At 35.2% G+C, this 19,425-nt stretch overlaps 1 protein-coding gene across 1 annotated transcript in view; it reads left to right on the top strand.

The window, feature by feature from the left end:
- Positions 1-19,425, top strand: part of CDH18 (cadherin 18) — a gene marked incomplete at both ends in the record, with an annotated part of 349,009 nt that overhangs the window by 199,227 nt on the left and 130,357 nt on the right. The window contains one exon of the mRNA XM_082651620.1: positions 12,458-12,625. Within this exon, the coding sequence (XP_082507746.1) occupies positions 12,458-12,625 (168 nt within the window). The remainder of the gene's footprint in view (positions 1-12,457; positions 12,626-19,425) is intronic.

Here is a 19,425-nt window from a genome sequence, read left to right as displayed (position 1 = left end):
TTGGAGTATAATTGCTTTACAATTTTGTGTTAGTTTCTGTTATACAACAAAGTGAATCAGCTATAAGTATACGTGTATCCCCATAAACCCATCCTCTTGAGCTTCCCTCCCACACTCCCTATCCCACCCCTCTAGGTGGTCACAAAGCACCGAGCTGATCTCCCTGTGCTATGCAGCTGCTTCCCACTAGCTATCTAGTTTATATTTGGTAGTGTATATATGTCAGTGCTACTCTTTCACTTTGTCCCAGCTTCCCCTTCCCCCACTGTGTCCTCAAGTCCGTTCTCTACATCTATGTCTTTATTCCTGCCCTGCCACTAGGTTCATCAGTACCGTTTTCTTAGATTCCATATATGTGCGTTAGCATACAGTATTTGTTTTTCTCTTTCTGACTTACTTCACTCTGAATGATAGACTCTAGGTTCATCCACTTCATTACAAATAACTCACCTTTGTTCCTTTTTATGGCTGAATAATATTCCATTGTATATATGTACCACATCTTCTTTATCCATTCATCTGTTGATGGACATTTAGGTTGCTTCCGTGTCCTGGCCATTGTAAATAGTGCTGCAATGAACATTGTGGTACATGTATCTTTTTTAATTATGGCTTTCTCAGGGTATATGCCCAGTAGTCAGATTTCTGGGTCATATGGTAGTTCTACTTTTAGTTTTTTAAGGAACCTCCATACTGTTTTCCATAGTGGCTGTATCAATTTACATTCCCACCAATAGCACAAGAGGGTTCCCTTTCTCCACACCCTCTCCAGCATTTATTATTTGTAGGTTTGTTTATTTATTTATTTATTTATTTATTTTTGGCTGTGTTGGGTCGTCCTTGCTGCATGCAGGTTTTCTCTAGTTGCAGCGAGGGGGGCTACTCTTCGTTAGGGTGCACGGGCTTCTCATTGCGGTGGCTTCTCTTGTTGTGGAGCACAGGCTCTAGGCGTGCAGGCTTCAGTAGTTGTGGCTCTCGGGCTCTAGAGCACAGGCTCAGTAGTTGTGGTGCATGGGCTTAGTTGCTCTGTGGCATGTGGGATCTTCCTGGGCCAGGGCTTGAACCCGTGTCCCCTGCATTGGCAGGCAGATTCTTACCCACTGCACCACCAGGGAAGTCCCTATTTGTAGGGTTTTTTTTTTTTTTTTTTTTTTTTTTTGCCGTACGCGGGCCTCGCACTGTTGTGGCCTCTCCTGTTGCGGAGCACAGGCTCTGGACGCACAGGCTCAGCGGCCATGGCTCACGGGTCGAGCCGCTCTGCGGCATGTGGGATCTTCCCGGAGCAGGGCACAAACCCGCGTCCCTGCATTGGCAGGCGGACTCTCAACAACTGCGCCACCAGGGAAGCCCTGTAGGTTTTTTGCCGATGGCCATTCTGACTGGTGTGAGGTGATACCTCATTGATATTTTCACTTTAGACTTATCTTTAAAAGATCAAAGGCAGTAAGAATGTATGAGCATTCTTGAAAGCCTAAAGACAACTTTACCATACTTTTCAATTATATTTGCACTTTTTTATGCCGCTCCTTGAATGTACTACAATCATCCTGGCCCCATTCTAATTCTTATTCTAAGACACTTAATAGTCACTTGAGTTCTACACAGGTGCCTTCAGGATTCAACCATAAATTACGTGCCAAAGAAAATACAACTCATATTATATGCATACCCTTGAAAACTCAAGGCTAGTTTTATAGATTGGCCACATGAGTTTGTTTAGTACTGCTATTTGCTGTATGTAATGTGTATAACGTGTAGATAATATATGTGCATATATATCCAAAGGTATAGCATGCATATTGTGATATACAGCTTATTGCAAATGGTAATGTCTTCTTAGATTATTAGATTATGATAAAATGCATCGTAAAATAAAATCATTCTCTAAGTGAAAAAATAAAACTTTCCTTGAAAATTCAAAAAGCAGATGACACAATAGGTAAATTGGTATTACAGGAGGAATTGTCAATTTTGATTTACTTACAGGTCTATGTTGTCAACTAGACCATTACTAATAGAACTGGTTGGTCATTTGTATATGTACATTTTATAAAGCAATGTTTTAGTATTTTCCTTATTTAAATGCCTTTAAGTATAGTTGTCTCAAAAACAAATATTCCAAAGTCTTTTGATATAATCATATTAAGTACCATTTCTTAAATAGCATTTGTGATCCAAAAAATCCTATATAAAGCATTTTACCTTTTTAAATTCATTTTAACCATCATATGATAAAAACTAAAGAGAAAAAAAAATAAATCGTAGAAAAAATAAACATAGTAATAGAAAAATATATCAATATTTAAACAAGGAATATCTACATAATAAACTTAGTGTTCCTTTTTTGTGTTTGTATTTTTAGCCCCTAAATTTTTAATAAACCACATGAATAAGCTACTTTGGGAAAATTATACTCGACTACTTCTAGATTTCTAAATTTCTTTCTTATTATTTCATTATTATTTTCCAAGACAATACATTTATATTTAAGTTAGAGTATATCTGGATTCAGTATCTTGTAATAAAATATTTTATCTGATATTATAAATATTTGAAATTACATTTATATATAATCTCTTAATTAAAAATATCATATATAATTTTTTTACTCCCATAGAGTACAAATTACCAGATGATAATAATCTTAATAATTTCAGTGTTTACAGGAAGTTTTATTCCCTGTGTTCATTACACATCAGTTATATGAAGGTCAATTTTATTTTCCCTCTTCTCTTTATCTTCCAAATACTATGTTTACCTGAACTCATGAAATACGTATACATGTACCATAGCTGTAGTACTTTAGACATAGGCTTTTCTGTATAGTATGTGTACATGCACTCCAGCTCTGGAGAGAAGGGTGGGGTGGGAGGAAGAGAAGGAGGGGAAGGAAGGAGAGAGAAAGGGAGCAGGTAAGGAAGAGAGAAGAGAATATAGTATTTAGGGAATACCTAGTCTTAGTTTAATGGTGTTAAGGGTAGATCTAAAATGCCAACCATCATTTATTTCCCTGTGAGGAATATATGTGTGTGTGTTTGTACATATGCGTGTATGTATGTATGTATGTGTGTATGTGTATACATAGGTATATGTATATATGTATGTTTACAAATTTCTATGTGTGTGTCTGTGTGTGTATTCCAAATTTGAATGTCATTGCAAGCTACCCCAACTCAGAGCTTTCAAAACAACAGTGATTTTGGAAGTCAAGAAGTTGAGGAGTTATCTGGGGAATTTCTTTTTTCTTTTTTCTTTTTTTTTCTTTTTGGCTGTGTTGGGTCTTTGTTTCTGTACGAGGGCTTTTTCTAGTTGCGGCAAGCGGGGGCCACTCTTCATCGCGGTGCGCGGGCCTCTCACTATCCCGGCCTCTCTTGTTGCGGAGCACAAGCTCCAGACGTGCAGGCTCAGTAGTTGTGGCTCACGGGCCTAGTTGCTCCGCGGCATGTGGGATCTTCCCAGACCAGGGATCGAACCCGTGTGCCCTGCATTGGCAGGCAGATTCTCAACCACTGCGCCACCAGGGAAGCCCCTGGGGAATTTCTTGATCCATGCGACACTGACTGTGTTACTTGGTAGCACTCAGCTGGCACCTGCACTCATTCAAAGATGAGTTCACTAATATGCCTAGTGCTTCAGTGGGAAGAGCTGGGGAACTGAGCTCAGATGCATCCCTAGCCCCTTCCATCTCATGGCCTCTCTATGCAGTCTCTAGCAGGGTAGTTAGACTACTTATCTGCAGGCTCAGAGTTCATACATACCAAGATAGAAGCTTCCAATCCTCTTAAGTCCAGGGCAGAAATCGTTATACTGTTACTTCTGCTGTACTGTATTGGTCAAAGCAATCATAGGTCAGCCAAAGTTAATGGCCAAAGTTAATTTGATACCCTGCAAAGAGACCATAAATAGATAATGGCCACTTGCAGCAAGCTGAATCTTAGGTTTCTAAGTTTCTCACTCTTTCTCCTGTTGAACAAAAGGCTGAAACCTCATCTTTTGGAGTCAGATCATTTAGTTACCCATTGTATCCACCGTTTTCCTGACATCTCCTTGATTATCATCAGAACTTTGATTCCAGTGCTACTAGGATCCAAACTGGCCAAGAGAAACAGAGATTTCTTCTGATACCATGTTATTAAGATGCAGACATTCTCCCAAAATCTACTTCAGGCTCTTTTGCAGTATTTTCCTCAATTTACTCACAAGGAATCAGAAGCTCAGAAGGTAGTGATTGTGACAGCAGGCTGTGAATTCTAATTGCATGGATTAAATACTGACTGTATGATACCTATCTGTCCTTGGGCACTTTTCTTAACATTTCTGTTCTTGCAATCACTCTTTGATACAAAAAGGGGATAATATGAATAGCATCCATAGTCAGTTGATGTGAGGACTTAGCGTGAGGATTTAGTGATTTAACATAAATATTCCTCATTATGCTTAACAAATATTTAATAACTGTCAGTAGTTCTATCATCATCATTATCATCACCACTGGAATTTCATCACCCAGGTAAGCCTTTTTTGAAGTTTATTATTTATTTTTCTCCCTACAGTGCTGTCTCAGTACACTTTTGCTGACCGGAGTAGTTAAGCTGAAAGCCTGCAAGTCTATAGAATATTTGGCCTTCACAAATGCCCTGGCAAACCTATGACTTTATCAGTGTGGTTATTAAATATATTGACTAGAAAGACTGGTGTTTGGAAGTTGTAGATCACATTGAATCCTTGATAGCAGATATAAACATTAAGCATAATGCTAAAATGAGAAAAATATTGAAATAAAACCTTCTAGGTCAGAAGCATATTTATTGATGCATAAACACAACTACATTCTCTTTGAATCTGTCTGATCTCTGTCTCCAAATCCATAGAGAAGGTAATGCCCATTTTTATAATACTGTTCCTCTTTCCACCTCCTCTTCTCCTCTCTCTATCTCTCTCTCTCTCTCTCTCTCTCCTTCCACAAACACACCCCTCCCTGTCTCTCTCTTTCACAATAGTACAAGCCACTCCTACGGGTCTACAAGGTTAAGGACTTCATTACTTGAACTAACGGCACTGTGGCATTCTGATTTTACTGTCAGGAAGTCCTGGGTTATATTTCAGCTTCTGCAAAGTTCTGATCTGGAGAAAGTTATTTAAACTTTGAGCTTTCTCTCTCATGAAGAATATGGAGAAAAAATATGAGCTATATACTTGAAGAGAGTGCCTATACTTCCATGCCTATACCTGAAGAGGTCACAGCCCATACTCAAAACCTGTGAACTCGCCATCCTTTTCTGCTCACCAGAAATAAAACGCTTCACTGTCCATTTTAATGGTAGGAAGAAAAAAATCTAGAGGAGGAAAAATTGAATCTTCCTACTAAATCATAAAGATGTCTACATTCATAAATTTAGGATTGTTAATTCCATGAGTCATAGATTAAAGTTAAGTATGTTTTTTTTTTAATTCTGGGATGCCAGTGTTTCATATATCTTATATTTTTTCTTTAAAAATAAAATATATAGTATAGTGAAAATATAAATAAAATTATGAAGTTTAATCAGTTATCTCTGAAGCTTTAGAGTCTGAAATGTGCTAAATTTATCCATAGAGATAACCATGCATCTGCCCAACCACAGACTGTAACAACTTACCAGTAGTGAAGTATAGTCAGTCTTGACTTTCCACAGGGGTATCAGTGGAGCTATTCAAACTTTCAGTCACTTGAGGAACAAAACCTAGAAATATTCTGAGAGTATTAATGAGTACCTAATGTCTATTATTCTCCTACAGTTGTTTTCCAATGAAGCCAGTGTGGTCGATACAGCCATGCACATTCTATATCCACACCTTTGTTCATGTCAGATCTCCTTTCCATGGATTCTCTACTTCTCCATCTACCTTTCATATCCTACAAACTTGTCATTGTCCCATAAAGTACTCCTTGGTCATGCTCATCCATTTCGATAACTAAAACCTTTCAAGTCTGTGTTTTGTCTTCCATTTAATAAAATCTATTTGCAGTATTACTTAACTTTCCATATTTGCATATTTATTTCCCTGTCTGTAAACACTCTAATCATGACCTTCTAAAGTCATAAGCTCTATCCTATATACCTTTGTATTCCACATTTTAAACAGAGCAGAGACACATTCAATATACATTGGATTGGTGACAAATGAAGAAAAAAGGTTTCTGAAACAGTGGTAATGTTGCATACGTATAGATTCAATGTCTGAATGTTTTTTATTTCAATGTAGACAGGAATTTATGGAAGCCACATTACCTTTACAAAGTTAGTAGGGAAAATTCATAATGTGTAGTTGAATAGAAGTAGCATATAATATACTAAATGTTGAAACAAATAGCAATTTAATATATAACAAAAAATCTGCCAGATACCTAGATCATCACAATTAGGTAGTTGGAAAGATGAATTATTACTGCCAAGATATTAAGTGTCATTGTGTAGAAACTGAAACTTCTAAACATTTATAAACCTCTCAGTGTTCATATTAATTATTTTAAATGAGCAGCTCCTCCAATGAAATATGAGCACCTTGAGGCCAGATATCATATGTTCTCAACTGTAGGTGGATATATCAAATTGGACTGCTCATGAGAATCGCAGAAGGGGCTTGTCACAAATATTGATTGATGCTGGGCCCACTTCCCCAGATTCTGATACAGTAGGTCTAAAATAGTGCCCTTGGAGTTGCATGATAATTGTCAATTCATGTGATTTTGTTAAGTGGCCCTTATGCCCCATTAGAGAAACACTAGGGCTCCAATACATTTTAATAGACATTGCAAAATGACATAATAGACTTTAAATGAATGAATGAACGGTTGAACAAATTCAGAGGCAAAACAAGCAATTGAGCCAAAATGAGTATGTGTAGTTAAAACCTGGAAGAAAATTTACCAGTTCCTCTTATAAATGCATATATGTACCTTGAAGGTTTTTGTAGGAATTTGAATGTCATGCTTGTTTATTTGTTTCAAACTTTTAGGGGTTTTATTTTGAAGTCTTCTGTGGTATTATCTAATCAACTAGATTTGTATATTTCCATCTTAAATACTTTTTAGTGGGTAAAGTACAAGAGAAAATTTTGGAGGGTCTATTGCTCTATATGAATATCATCAGTCAGGAAACAAAAACACAAAGTGGGTTAGTGAGTCAGGTTCACTGAGTAATGTTTATGACCACAGACGAGTTTCAATGTTATGAGCCTGTATTGAGCAGAGAGTCATTCCCAGTTACAGGCCCCTACATAGCAACATGATTGGGAAGCAGTAGTCAGAAGGTAATTTGCAAGCAGTGGGGCACCTACAATTGTTTAAAAGGAAAGTAATAAGAAACAAAACAAAATGATACAAGGGTAAGGACATCCTGTTGATGCAACCCAGCATCACAGGAGAATAAGAGGAACAATTCCTGTTAAAATTTTTGAAGTAAACATTGCTAGTGAAGATATCAAACATTCAGAATATGCCATTACCAGTTACCTAGCATTTACTGAAAAGAGGAGAGTTTTCTTTGTTTTTAAACAAACAATGCAATAATTTATGGTGATTAATTTAGCTGCTCTGAGTTGTTTTCTTCACAAATTTACTTAATAAAAGGGCCATGTGGTAAGTCCTTATTATGTTTATTTGGAAGACAAAAATAAGTTATATTACAATTACTAGGTCCGTGGGTACATGGCAGAAAAGCCAAACAAGAAACCAAAACATCAATTCTTATTTGGACTGTGTAAATATAGTTTATCCTAGTCTTGTACATGAGCTTAGGCTTCACAATTTTGAAAAATGTATATTACTATTGCATATTGTTTGTTGTCTGTGCACATGTGTATATCCTCATACATGCTTTTATTGACATGACAAGATGGCAATAAAAAGTGAAGAAATGTATGAATACATAATGGCAGAACTTCGTCTTTCTAATTGTGGCTTTTCAAAACATAGTTTGGACCCACTTACACTGAAATCACCTGTAGTAGTTGTTATGGATATTGGGGGAGGTCATCCAGAGGATGTGAATGCCAGTTGACCAGCAAGCTGGACCCAGGCAACCAGAGGATCCACATCCCCTTCTCTGACCTTGGAATGTGCGTTCTGCCCACATTTCCCACAGCAGGAGTTATTTTCAAGGATGCAGTCTTGAGAGAGCAAGGTTTCAGGATACAAGGTTAATATATAAAAGTCAATCTCTTTCCTATATGCCAGCAATGAACAAGTTGACTTTGAGTTAAAAACACAAGATGATTTAGGTTAGCTTCCCCTAAAAGAAATACTTGGGTATAATCTAATAAAAAAGGTATGAAATTGATATAAGGAAAACTACAAAACTCTCATGAAAGAAACAAGAAGTATTATTAAATAAATGGAGATATATTTTATGTCCATGGATAGGTAAAACTCGATATTGTCAGTTCTTCTCAACTTTATCAATGGAATACCAATCAAAATCCCTAAAAGCTATTTTGTAGGCATTGAAAAACTTGTTTTAAAGTTTGTATGTAGAGGCAAAAGACCCAGAATAGCCAACACAATATTAAAGGAGAAGAACAAATTAGGAAGACTGACAGTCCCCTACTTCAAGATTTACTATAAAGCTATAGTAATCAAGGCAGTGTAGTATTGATGAAAGAATAGACAAATATACCAATGGAACAGATTAGAGAGCCCAGAAATTGTTTCTCATGCATGTAGTCAACTGACCTTTGACAAAGAAGTAAATATTATACAATGGAGAAAAATTTGTTATTTCCACAAATGGTGCTGAAACAAATTGACAGCCACATGCCAAAAAAATGACACAGATATTGCACTCTTAGCTTAATGTCACTCAAAATGTGTCACAGACCTAAATATAAAACTATAAAATTCCTAGAAGGCAACATGGAAGAAAATCTAGATGACATTAAGTATCTTAGGCTGTGACTTTAGGTATAACATAAAAGTTGTGATTGATGAAAGAAATAATTTATAATATGGATTTCAAAGTAATTAAAAACTTCTAAACTGTGAAAGACACTGTCAAAAAAATGAGAAGACAAGTAATAGCCTGAGAGACAGTATTTGCAAAAGACTTATTAGTAGGGGGCTGTTATTTAAAATATGCAAATAACTCTTAAAACTCAACAATAAGAAAACAAATAACCTGATTTTAAAAAATGGACAAAAGACCTTAACATACCTCACCAAAGAAGACATACATATGGACATAAACATATGAACCAATTTTCATCATTATGTGCCATTAAGGAAATGCAAGTTAAAACATCAGTGAGATACCATTATACACCTAATACAATGGTGACAGTCTGAACACTGACAACACCAAAACCTGACAAAAATGTGAAGCAACAAAAATTCATTCATTGTTAGTGGGGATGCAAAATGGTACAGCCACTTTGGAAGACAATTTGGCAGTTTCTTACAAAACTAAACAGAGTCCTAACATAAGATCCAGCAATCACACTCCTTGATATTTACATCAAGGAGATGAAAACTTACGTCCACACAAAAACCTGCACACAGATGTTTATAGCAGTTTTATTCATAATCACCAAACCTTGAAAGCTACCAAGACGTCCTTCAGTAGGTGAATGAATAAACAGGCACATCCAAATAGAGGAGTATTATTCAGCACTAAAAAGAAATGAGCTATCAAGCCATGGTAAGACGTGGAGGATCCTTAAATGCCTTTTACTAATTGAAGAAGCCAATCTGAAAAAAATTGCACACTGTATGAATACAGTTATATGACTTTTTGGAAAAGGCAAAATGTGGAAACAGTAAAAAGATCAGTGGTTGCCAAGGTTGAGGGGAGGGAGGGTGAATAGGTGGAACAGACAGGATTTTTAGGGCAGTTAAATTATTCTGTGCAATACTACAATGATGGATACAAATCATTATACATGTGTCCAAACCCATAGAATGTACAACACTGAGTGATCCCTAATGTAAATTATGTACTTTGAGTGAGAACATGTCAATGTAGGCTCATCACCTGTAACAAATGCATCATTTTAATACAGAATGGTGCTAGCTGGGGAGGCTGTGTGTGTCAGGAGGAAAAGGGTACATGGTAACTGTCTGTACTTTCTTAATTTTACTATGGACCTAAAACTGCTCTAGAAAATAAAGTCTACTTAAGAGGAAAAACTGTGTTACTGTGCATCAGCTGTGTTCTAGACTACCCTACTTACAAGCATCTGGGCCACATGTTTGAATAAGGTTATTGTATACAGGGATCATGTTGCTATGGCAATTTGCCTGAACATTCCCCAATTACCTATGTGCCCTCAGGGGAGGTCATAGCTAAGCACATGCAACTGAGCCTTTCTCAAGAGAACCGAGAGTTTAAATGAACCCTTAAACAATCGTTTCTGAGAAAGATGTGTCAATTCTGGATATGCTCTTTTCTTTCCATAAGCAAATTTAGCTGACAAATTTCTTCCCATTTCATGTCAGAGTAGCAGTATTATAAAAGAAGGGAGATAATGGCTATTGCAATGAAATTATTAAAGTCCATGCTGTAAAACAGGGGTTGTGCTAATTCCTCTTCTCTGATCCTCTGAAATGAATAACATTCAAATTGCATAAAAATATCTTTCACTTTTTTAATGACAGATTTTATTTTCACATATGTATATTCTGCAAATATCACTGTATTGATTTCATTGTAAAACATCCTGGACAGTAATCTCATACTTCTGCACATCAGAGGCAAGTCCCATTTCTAGTGTATTCTTTTTAGAATGGCATTTTTTTTTCAAACATCAGAGAATATACATTTCTTTCATTAAATATTTTCATAAATTCTTAACTTGTTCCTTTCTGCATCAATTTATTTTTTTCTTATATAATTACCATATGTGATAAAATGTTCTATTTAGTAAGGATGCTTGAGGCTTTTTCATACGCATGAATTAGATGAATCATTTATTATCATATTATTGTAATTTCTTTTGATAAGAATAATTTTCATTCCTATTTAGCTTCAGGAAAGTTCTCCTAAATTCCCTCAATTATATGTTCACAAGTTTTGAAAGTAGGGGGATCTCTTTTCCTGGGGCCTGTGGCTCTCCTCTCAGAGCATTGCATGTGCAATCAATTCAGTGAAAAAAAAAAAAAAGGAAGTGGTTAAGTGTTCTGTATTCAAAACAACTGATTGACTAATCCTTTCCACTTTTAAAAGACTATCTTTTCCACTTGGATATACAAACCCATTTTCTCCTATTATATCAATATATTGTCTGCAAAAATGTTTGTTAAGCTCTATAGTTGGCAGTCATTATAAATGGCACTATCCCGTGAATTGTGCTGCTAACTAATTAAGTGTGAGTTTGATTGAAGCCATTGGTGTCTTTCTCAAAAGTGACATGATCCAACTATTTTAAATAAAAGTAAAAAGGTGGTTGTTAAATGGTGACCTATGTTTCGAGTAGCAAATATATTTATATTGTACATTTATATGAATATAAAATATCAACACATGTATGCTTATATATTTATATGCTTATGTTTAATATGGCTCATGTATATGAGGACAATTTTTTATTTTAAGACATATTTGATAGTCCTTGCATAAACTTGACCTGCTAGAAAATGTGTTCCAGTTTCTAAATGTAAGGCTTTATTGACAAATCTAATTTATGTGTGCATGTGTGTGTTTGCCTACACAGAACTACATATGGATATATAACATTTTGTTATATTAATTATAACAAATTAATTAATATAATTAATTAATTAATTAATATAATGAGAAAGTGCATTAATTAATTAATTGGAAAGTGCATTAAGTGTCTTTTTTGGTACTACAAGACAAAGAATGTGACTTTTACATGCAAGTTTTGGAACCAATCTCATCACTTTATTTTGCTTGTGTACTTAGATCTAGTTCTTATTGTAGTTATTTCCTGACAAAAAGTCAGTTTCTTAGTCTTGATAAATGTTAAAATGCCTCCTGCCTGTAATCTTTGTTCAAGTGTCTACACTCCTCCATTGTTTTTCATCATCAAACTTTGACAACCCTGTCAGAAAACTATGTAAATTGTTCTGTAAGGAGGAAAATTAACCTCTGCTCAAAACATCTCAGCTAACACTTGTGAGGAGAATGAGTTGTGAAATATTCAGGCCACCCACAGAAGGAAAGAGCAGGGACTGCAGGGCTGCCCTCTAGAGGCCAGTGACCCCAAGGACCACCAAGAGATGGGTATCTTCATTTGCCTCTAATAGATTGGTTAGGGATGCGTGGTTATAAATAAATATTTCGATGAGACAGTTTTAATAACATTGTTAAGGTACTGTTTGTCTCAGAAACCTGGTTTTCTCTCAAAAGTATTTCAGTTAAAACTACTTTTCTTAAAAGAAAGAAGAAAAAAGAGAGAGATACCTTGTTGCTTCTCATTTAATGTATAACCCATACTGTTTTGTTTAAAATATGTATTACAGGAGTTATTAGAACTGCCTTACATAATATGGACAGAGAAGCCAGAGAACATTACTCAGTGGTCATTCAAGCCAAAGACATGGCTGGGCAAGTTGGAGGGCTGTCGGGATCCACCACGGTCAACATCACCCTGACAGATGTCAATGACAACCCCCCACGGTTTCCTCAAAGTACGTACCTGTTTCTTCTGATTTGCACTTATCACTATTCATTTATGTAAAACAGATTGAAATACAGTTGACCCTTGAACAACACAGATTTGAGCTATAAGGATCCACTTTTACATGGATTTTTCTCAGTAGTAAGTACTACAGGAATACATGATCAGATCTGTGGTTGGTTGTATCTGCAGATACTGAGGAACCTGGATACAAAGGGCCGACTATAAGTTATACACATTTTTGGACAGCATAGAGGTTGGACGCTCCTAACCTCCATGTTGTTCAAGGGTCAACTATATTTGAACATATAATATCATGTTACTATTATCTTAACTGGGAATATTTTGTTTTGTATGGTCTTCCTTTTATACACAAGACTAAAGAAATCACTCCATCTGTGGTCTCCTGAGCCTGGCAGATAATTGTTATTGTGTTAGATATCCATTTCAGTTGGCATCACAGTTAAATACTAAAAATGAGATAGCGGTACTAAAGAATGATATCCTGCATTTGCTGAAGTAGTTATGTGTTACTAAGGAATTCATGGAGATATTCATAATACATTTTGATATGGGCATTCTACTCTTGCAAAATAGTCAAAAATGCACGCTTTGTGACTGAAATTAAAAGAAAAATCCTGCAGGTTAGGAATGAACACTTTTCACATACACACACACACAAACATGCCATCCAACCACAGGGTATGGCTAATATAATAAAGTCTGATCTCAAAGTAGAATATGAACCTTGTGAATACAGAGCACAAACTATCAGGCAATTCAAGGGGAAAGAGTGTCAGTTCTGTGAGCTCAGAATGAAATGGTGTTTGTGACACCCTCAGAAAGGGAAGGAAACATATTTGAGTATTTCTAATGTGGCAGAAACTGTGGATGACATTTTATAGAAAAACCATTAATTATCATAAAGTCCTATAGGGGAGCTGTCCTACTTACACATGCTGTTTAAAAACTGTAACGAAGTAGACAGCGTGGGATGTCAATAAAGACTCTCCACAAGTCAGTATGAAAGGCCGTTCCCAGCCTTATCTCTCAGCATCATTCTCAGTACACTCCATACACGATGGAATACTGCCTGTTTTGAAAATATAACAGTTTGCACATCCTTAAATCAGCCCAGAATTTTCCACACTCACATTCCTTTGTTTAAAAGCCCATTTACAAGTTTCTCTGACCTCTGTTGCAGAATTAGCAGAGAGTTAATTAACTCTCATTTCCTGTTACATAGCACTTTCCCATGAACGTTTATGCTATATTTATTTCCATAGGTGCATATCTCCCCTACTTTGAGTCCCTCTAAGTAAGAATGATGCTTGATTTGTCTTTGTAACCTTAAATATTCAGATCACTGCCCAGCCCTGGATAAATGACTACTAAATGAATGAGTAAATTAGTCGAATTTAAATACTCTGTCAAATTACTATTGTTAAAAGACCATTGTTAAAGAAATTCAGGACTAATTCATAGTTAGGTAAAGCTACTTTAAAATATGGATTCTAAGGATAAGATTATATGACCTGGTTCTTTTATGTGGCTTTTGCTCCATGAAGAAAATATGTTTGAAAGAAAATTATAAATCATAGATAAGTCCACATTATTAAGCCATGAAATATAATTAAATTTCAAGGGCTTCCCTGGTGGCGCAGTTGTTGGGAGTCCGCCTGCCGATGCAGGGGACACAGGTTCGTGCCCCGGTCCAGGAAGATCCCACATGTCCTGGAGCGGCTGAGCCCGTGAGCCATGGCCGCTGAGCCTGCATGTCCGGAGCCTGTGCTCCACAACGGGAGAGGCCACAGCAGTGAGAGGCCCACATACCACAAAAAAAAAAAAAAAAAAATTCAAGTAATTTTACAAAATTACAGTGTATTTTTTTTTTTTTTTTTTTTTTTTTTGGCGGTACGCGGGCCTCTCACTGTTGTGGCGTCTCCCGTTGCGGAGCACAGGCTCCCGACCCGCAGGCTTAGCGACCATGGCTCACGGGCACAGCCGCTCCGCGGCATGTGAGATCTTCCCGGACCGGGGCACGAACCGGTGTCCCCTGCATCAGCAGGCGGACTCTCAACCACTGTGCCACCAGGGAAGCCCTACAGCGTACTTTTGTATTCATTTTATCCCTTATTCCACACAATATACATATACACATATTTCATTATGAGAAAAGTGCTGTTGAACTCAGCTGAATATAAACTTTATTATAACTTACAACACCAACCTTATTTTCAACCTACCTTATTTTCAAATAGATTCTACCACCACTATTTTAAAGATATTAATATTATAACCCTTATTATAATAGAGTGAAAAACTCAAACTCTACACAGTAGGGGCTCAATAAATGCTTGATCTTGGTACAAATAATATCTCCCATTCTTTCTCTCCCTCCTTCTCTCCCTCAACTGCTTTTTAAATAGATAAGTCCATTAAAACTGATTTTAGAAATCAACCGAAAATTGTAATGGTGATGAATATAGAAAAGTATATTCCTAATTTATTTTGATTGATGATAGTTGCTGAAGCATCAGTTCATAGGAAAAAACAATTGTTTTACTTGACAAGGACACAGAATAAACGTACACTCATTGAATTAACTCATTATATCCAATGGGATCTACATGTCTTCCGTCTGTAGCAGTCTGTGCAGAATGACTGACAACTGTCAATCCTGCCACATGCTGAGATGCTCTTAGTGTTTTGAAACAGAGGCAGTACACACCTGGAACCTCACACTCTGATTTGTTTAAAAGATATTTTATTGTGCACTCATATTGCACTAAACACATTGCTGTTTTCAGAATAATTTGGTGTCACCATGACAAGAGTAGCTTGCAGTAAAGTATTCTTTAATTTTCCCACAAGCATTATAACTCACCAAGTGGCTAGATATATAGTCGGAAACTTTGCAAACCGCATGGAGGAAAAAAAAAATGATGTACTATGAGGACTTGCGTTCATGAAGCACCATGAAATGCACCATGAAATCTATATACAGTTCAAATTCTATAAAGATCAGTCATCAAATGGACCCAGTAGTCTAATTGTTTCTCTAAAGATGTTTTTGTTTTGTTTAGCTTACAGTTCTTCTGACTTTTTTTTCCCTTCACTTGAGAGAGCCATGTTTTACCATAACTGACTGACTCTGGTTTAAACATCTGGCACACAAAGCTTTGCAAAATATTCCCTCATAGCATTTTTTACAATGTCTTTCTCTTCCTATCAATTTGCTATAGCCTGTGAAAATCAGCTTGTTACATCTTGTATCTTAATTTAAAGTTATCAGTGTATCTTAATTTAAGGTAAATGGGTTTTGAGTAAGCATTTGAGAGTTACAGGTGAACTAGACTAATAATTTGCTTTACAAAGACTCTCTACACTAGGCAGATGCAAACTCAGTGGCCTGGAATACAAGGCAAACGAAAGTCCAGGTGGAAGAGGGCTGCCAGTGTCAGGGAGGCTATAGGGGAGAACAGAGATTGGATGGTACATGTCCAACTAAGAGGACAGCTACTGCTCAATTCCAGTAATGCCTACATGTGGGCAGGAAGAATTAGGAAAGGGAGCTACTTGTCAGACTCACAGTGAAAGAGGACAAATCAGCCCATCTGTGCCTTGAATCCTTACTCAGAGGACACAAGGGATGCCCAGTTCTTCTTCAGAGACAATATCTCAAGGTGTAAGTTCCTCAATATAGGTTCTATTGAAAGGAATCTATTCTACTTCTTAAGATTCTTGCTATTTCCTTCTCTGGTTTTAACTATGTTATGGTTATTCCATAATTGATTCTCAGACAGATAAAAAGTCACTGAGGTCTATTATTCTGTGTAAAGAAAATGTGCATAAATATCAGTAACTTCCATGAAAGCTCATAAAGCAAACCTTCTATATCCTAAAGGAAGTTGTATTTGAGAATTGTCCTCAAAGAGTAAATAACCAGTCTGGGGAAACAAGAAGAAGACATGTCAAATAATCATAATCAAAGAGTAGAAATTTGATCGTTTAACAAAACTTCCCCTAAGAACTTGAAATAATTGCAAAATTAAGTCATGCAACAACTTTAGCCTGCTTGTGACTCGAGTTGATATAGTGCAATGTAATATTGGGAGGATCAAGTCCTAAAAGCTCAGCAGATGGCAGTATTTCCCATAAACCTAAGAATGAGAAAACTGTAACTGATGTGGGTAAATTTAATGTTAGTAAGAGAGGTAATACCACTGATGGAAATATTGACATTGATGTAATTTTGTTGATGGTAAAATATTTTAGATGAAGGCCCGTTGTTTTAAAGTTATTATTTGCATTTTCATGAGAACAAATCTAAATGGCATATAATATATTCGGCATTAATATTTTATTTGAAACAGAAATTAAAAGAAACAAGCAAGCAAGCTTCTCCTTTGATCCATCAAAATGTGAAGTGCATATTTCAATTACCACCAAGTTGGAGTTTTTCTAGCATACTTTAAAAAATACCTGGTTTATTTTACCATGGTTACAGGTATATATTTTGAAACTTCTTGAGAGTGTTTTTAAGTGTCAGCATGTACTTGATTTAAAAGAAGGTAAATTCCACAGCTTCATGGTTAGTTTTCTACATATATAAATTAGTTCAAGTTTATTCATTATGTCACTGCAATTTTCTGTATTCAAACAGAAGTTTTGTTTGTCAGCTCTTGAGAGATATATGTTATTATATCCCATTATGATACTGGATTTTTCTATTTATTCTTTTATTTTCTATTAGTATTTTTTGGTTTTGTTTTATTTTGGTCAGATATAGTTTGAAATCATGTTACCAGATGCACACAGATTTAAGGTATGATATCTTCCTCTTTGAAAGTATGTCATTGTGAAACATCTCTCTTTAATAATGGTTCATAACTTAAAGTCCAATTTACCTGATATTAATATAACTATTCCAGATATTTCGTTTTCCTTTTTTTAGTTAACAGTTGGATGGTATAATATTTTTCATTTTACTTTTTTACTATATTGTTCTTTTTTTTAAGTTTTATTTAAGACACTAAGTTTTTGTTGATTTGTTTTAATCTGGTTTCACATTTTTGTTGTTTATTTTTATTTACTATACTTATAATTAATTACTCGTACATTTCTATTTAAGTCTATCATCTTGCTACTTGTTTCTTTCATTTCTTTTCTTTCTTTCCTTACTTTCTATGAATTATTCATGTATTTAATTTTGTTCATTTTATCCTCCATCAATATTTTTTATTTTACTTTCTTCTATTTTTCTTTAATGTTTCCTCTAGACATTTCAATTTATTTCATTCCACCTTAAAATATAATTTATCACTTGAAAAATGGAATAACTTTAAACTTTAAAAATCTTTGATTTTTGCTATTTTTGTCATCTTATAAATTAAGCCTTATGTGAAATTGTAATTTTGTTTTGTTTTGTTTTGTTAAAGAATCATGTTTTAAGTCAATTATAATTTATCCTTCCTGCCTGGTGCTATTTATTTTCTTTATTTTCCATTTTTCCTTCTATAGTCATTAATCGTTTTTAAAGGAAATTCTAAATTTTCTTTAAAAATCCCTTTCTGTTCCTTTAGTGCTAGTCTACTATCAATGATTTTTTTCCTTTTTAGTTTTTTTCATAAACATTCTTTTTCCTACATTTTTAAAAGGGTAACTTCCAATGGAAATGGAATTCTAGCTTGAAGGATATTTTTTTCTATTTCAATAATTAATGATGTAATGTCTGCTGACCACCATCTTGTCTGTTAAAAAAAATCAGTCTCAGTCTTATTATCATTTTACTATAGTTTATTCTACTTTAATGGATCTTTCTTATTTTAAGATATTCTGTGCTTAACTTTCCAGAAGTTTAACTATGTTATACCTAGGAGGTATTTACTTTTTTAAGAATCTGCTTTTCAATTATAAGGCATTTTAAAGCTATCTTTTATTGAGTTCCAGGGAATTTTGGTCAGCATTTACTAAAATATTTCTTCTATCTTATTTCCTCACTTCTTAACTACTGGTTCTGCAAAAGTATACATGTTTGGTCTTTTAACTATGCACCATCAGTCTACTCTTCTATATATACATATTTTTTTATCTCTCTTTTTTGACCTAGCTATTTTATATTGACCTATATACTAGTTCACTAACCTTTTCCACCATGTTTATCCTCCAATTAAACTTGTGTATCAAATTTATTAACTATATGCTTCAGCATTGACATATTTTGGCTCTATCATTTTCCCTTGACTTATTAAATATACATTATTGGTATTTGCTACAATTCTTCACCTTTTTTCTATATGTTCTTAAGAGCCTTAATCTTAATTATTTCAAAATCCTTTCCTAATAATTCCTAAATCAACATCATATCTGCGTCTTTTTATTGCTTGTTTCCTTTTTGGTTTTGGTCATTTTCCATTTTTAAGCGTGTCTTATTACTATTAATTGAACATTATGGATAAACGATTGTAGAAGTTCCTGATTATGTCACCTTCCTCCACAGAGAGTTGTTTTTCTTCTTGCAGATATATAGAATATGATTACCTAAATTAGTTAGACTTTGTTATAACTGGTTAAGTTCATTTTTCCCCTTATTCCTGGGAAGTAGGAATACTCTTACTCCTAAAAACTAATTTTTCTCTAATATCAACTGGAGTCACAAGCATTTACAAACTCTGATTCTTGGTGCCTCATGCCTGCTGAAATGTCTGCTTAGGTCTTTTGTCTTCCAGCTTTGCTTTCTTTGAGTCTCCACATATGCAAATTTAGTATATATATCTATAATTATCACAGGGAAAATTGCATTCAAAT

Source organism: Grampus griseus, assembly GCF_964374135.1.
Source record: "Grampus griseus genome assembly, chromosome: 3".
Taxonomy (NCBI): domain Eukaryota; kingdom Metazoa; phylum Chordata; class Mammalia; order Artiodactyla; family Delphinidae; genus Grampus; species Grampus griseus.
Note: the sequence above shows the minus strand (reverse complement) of the source record. Positions and strands in the feature narration are given on the sequence as shown.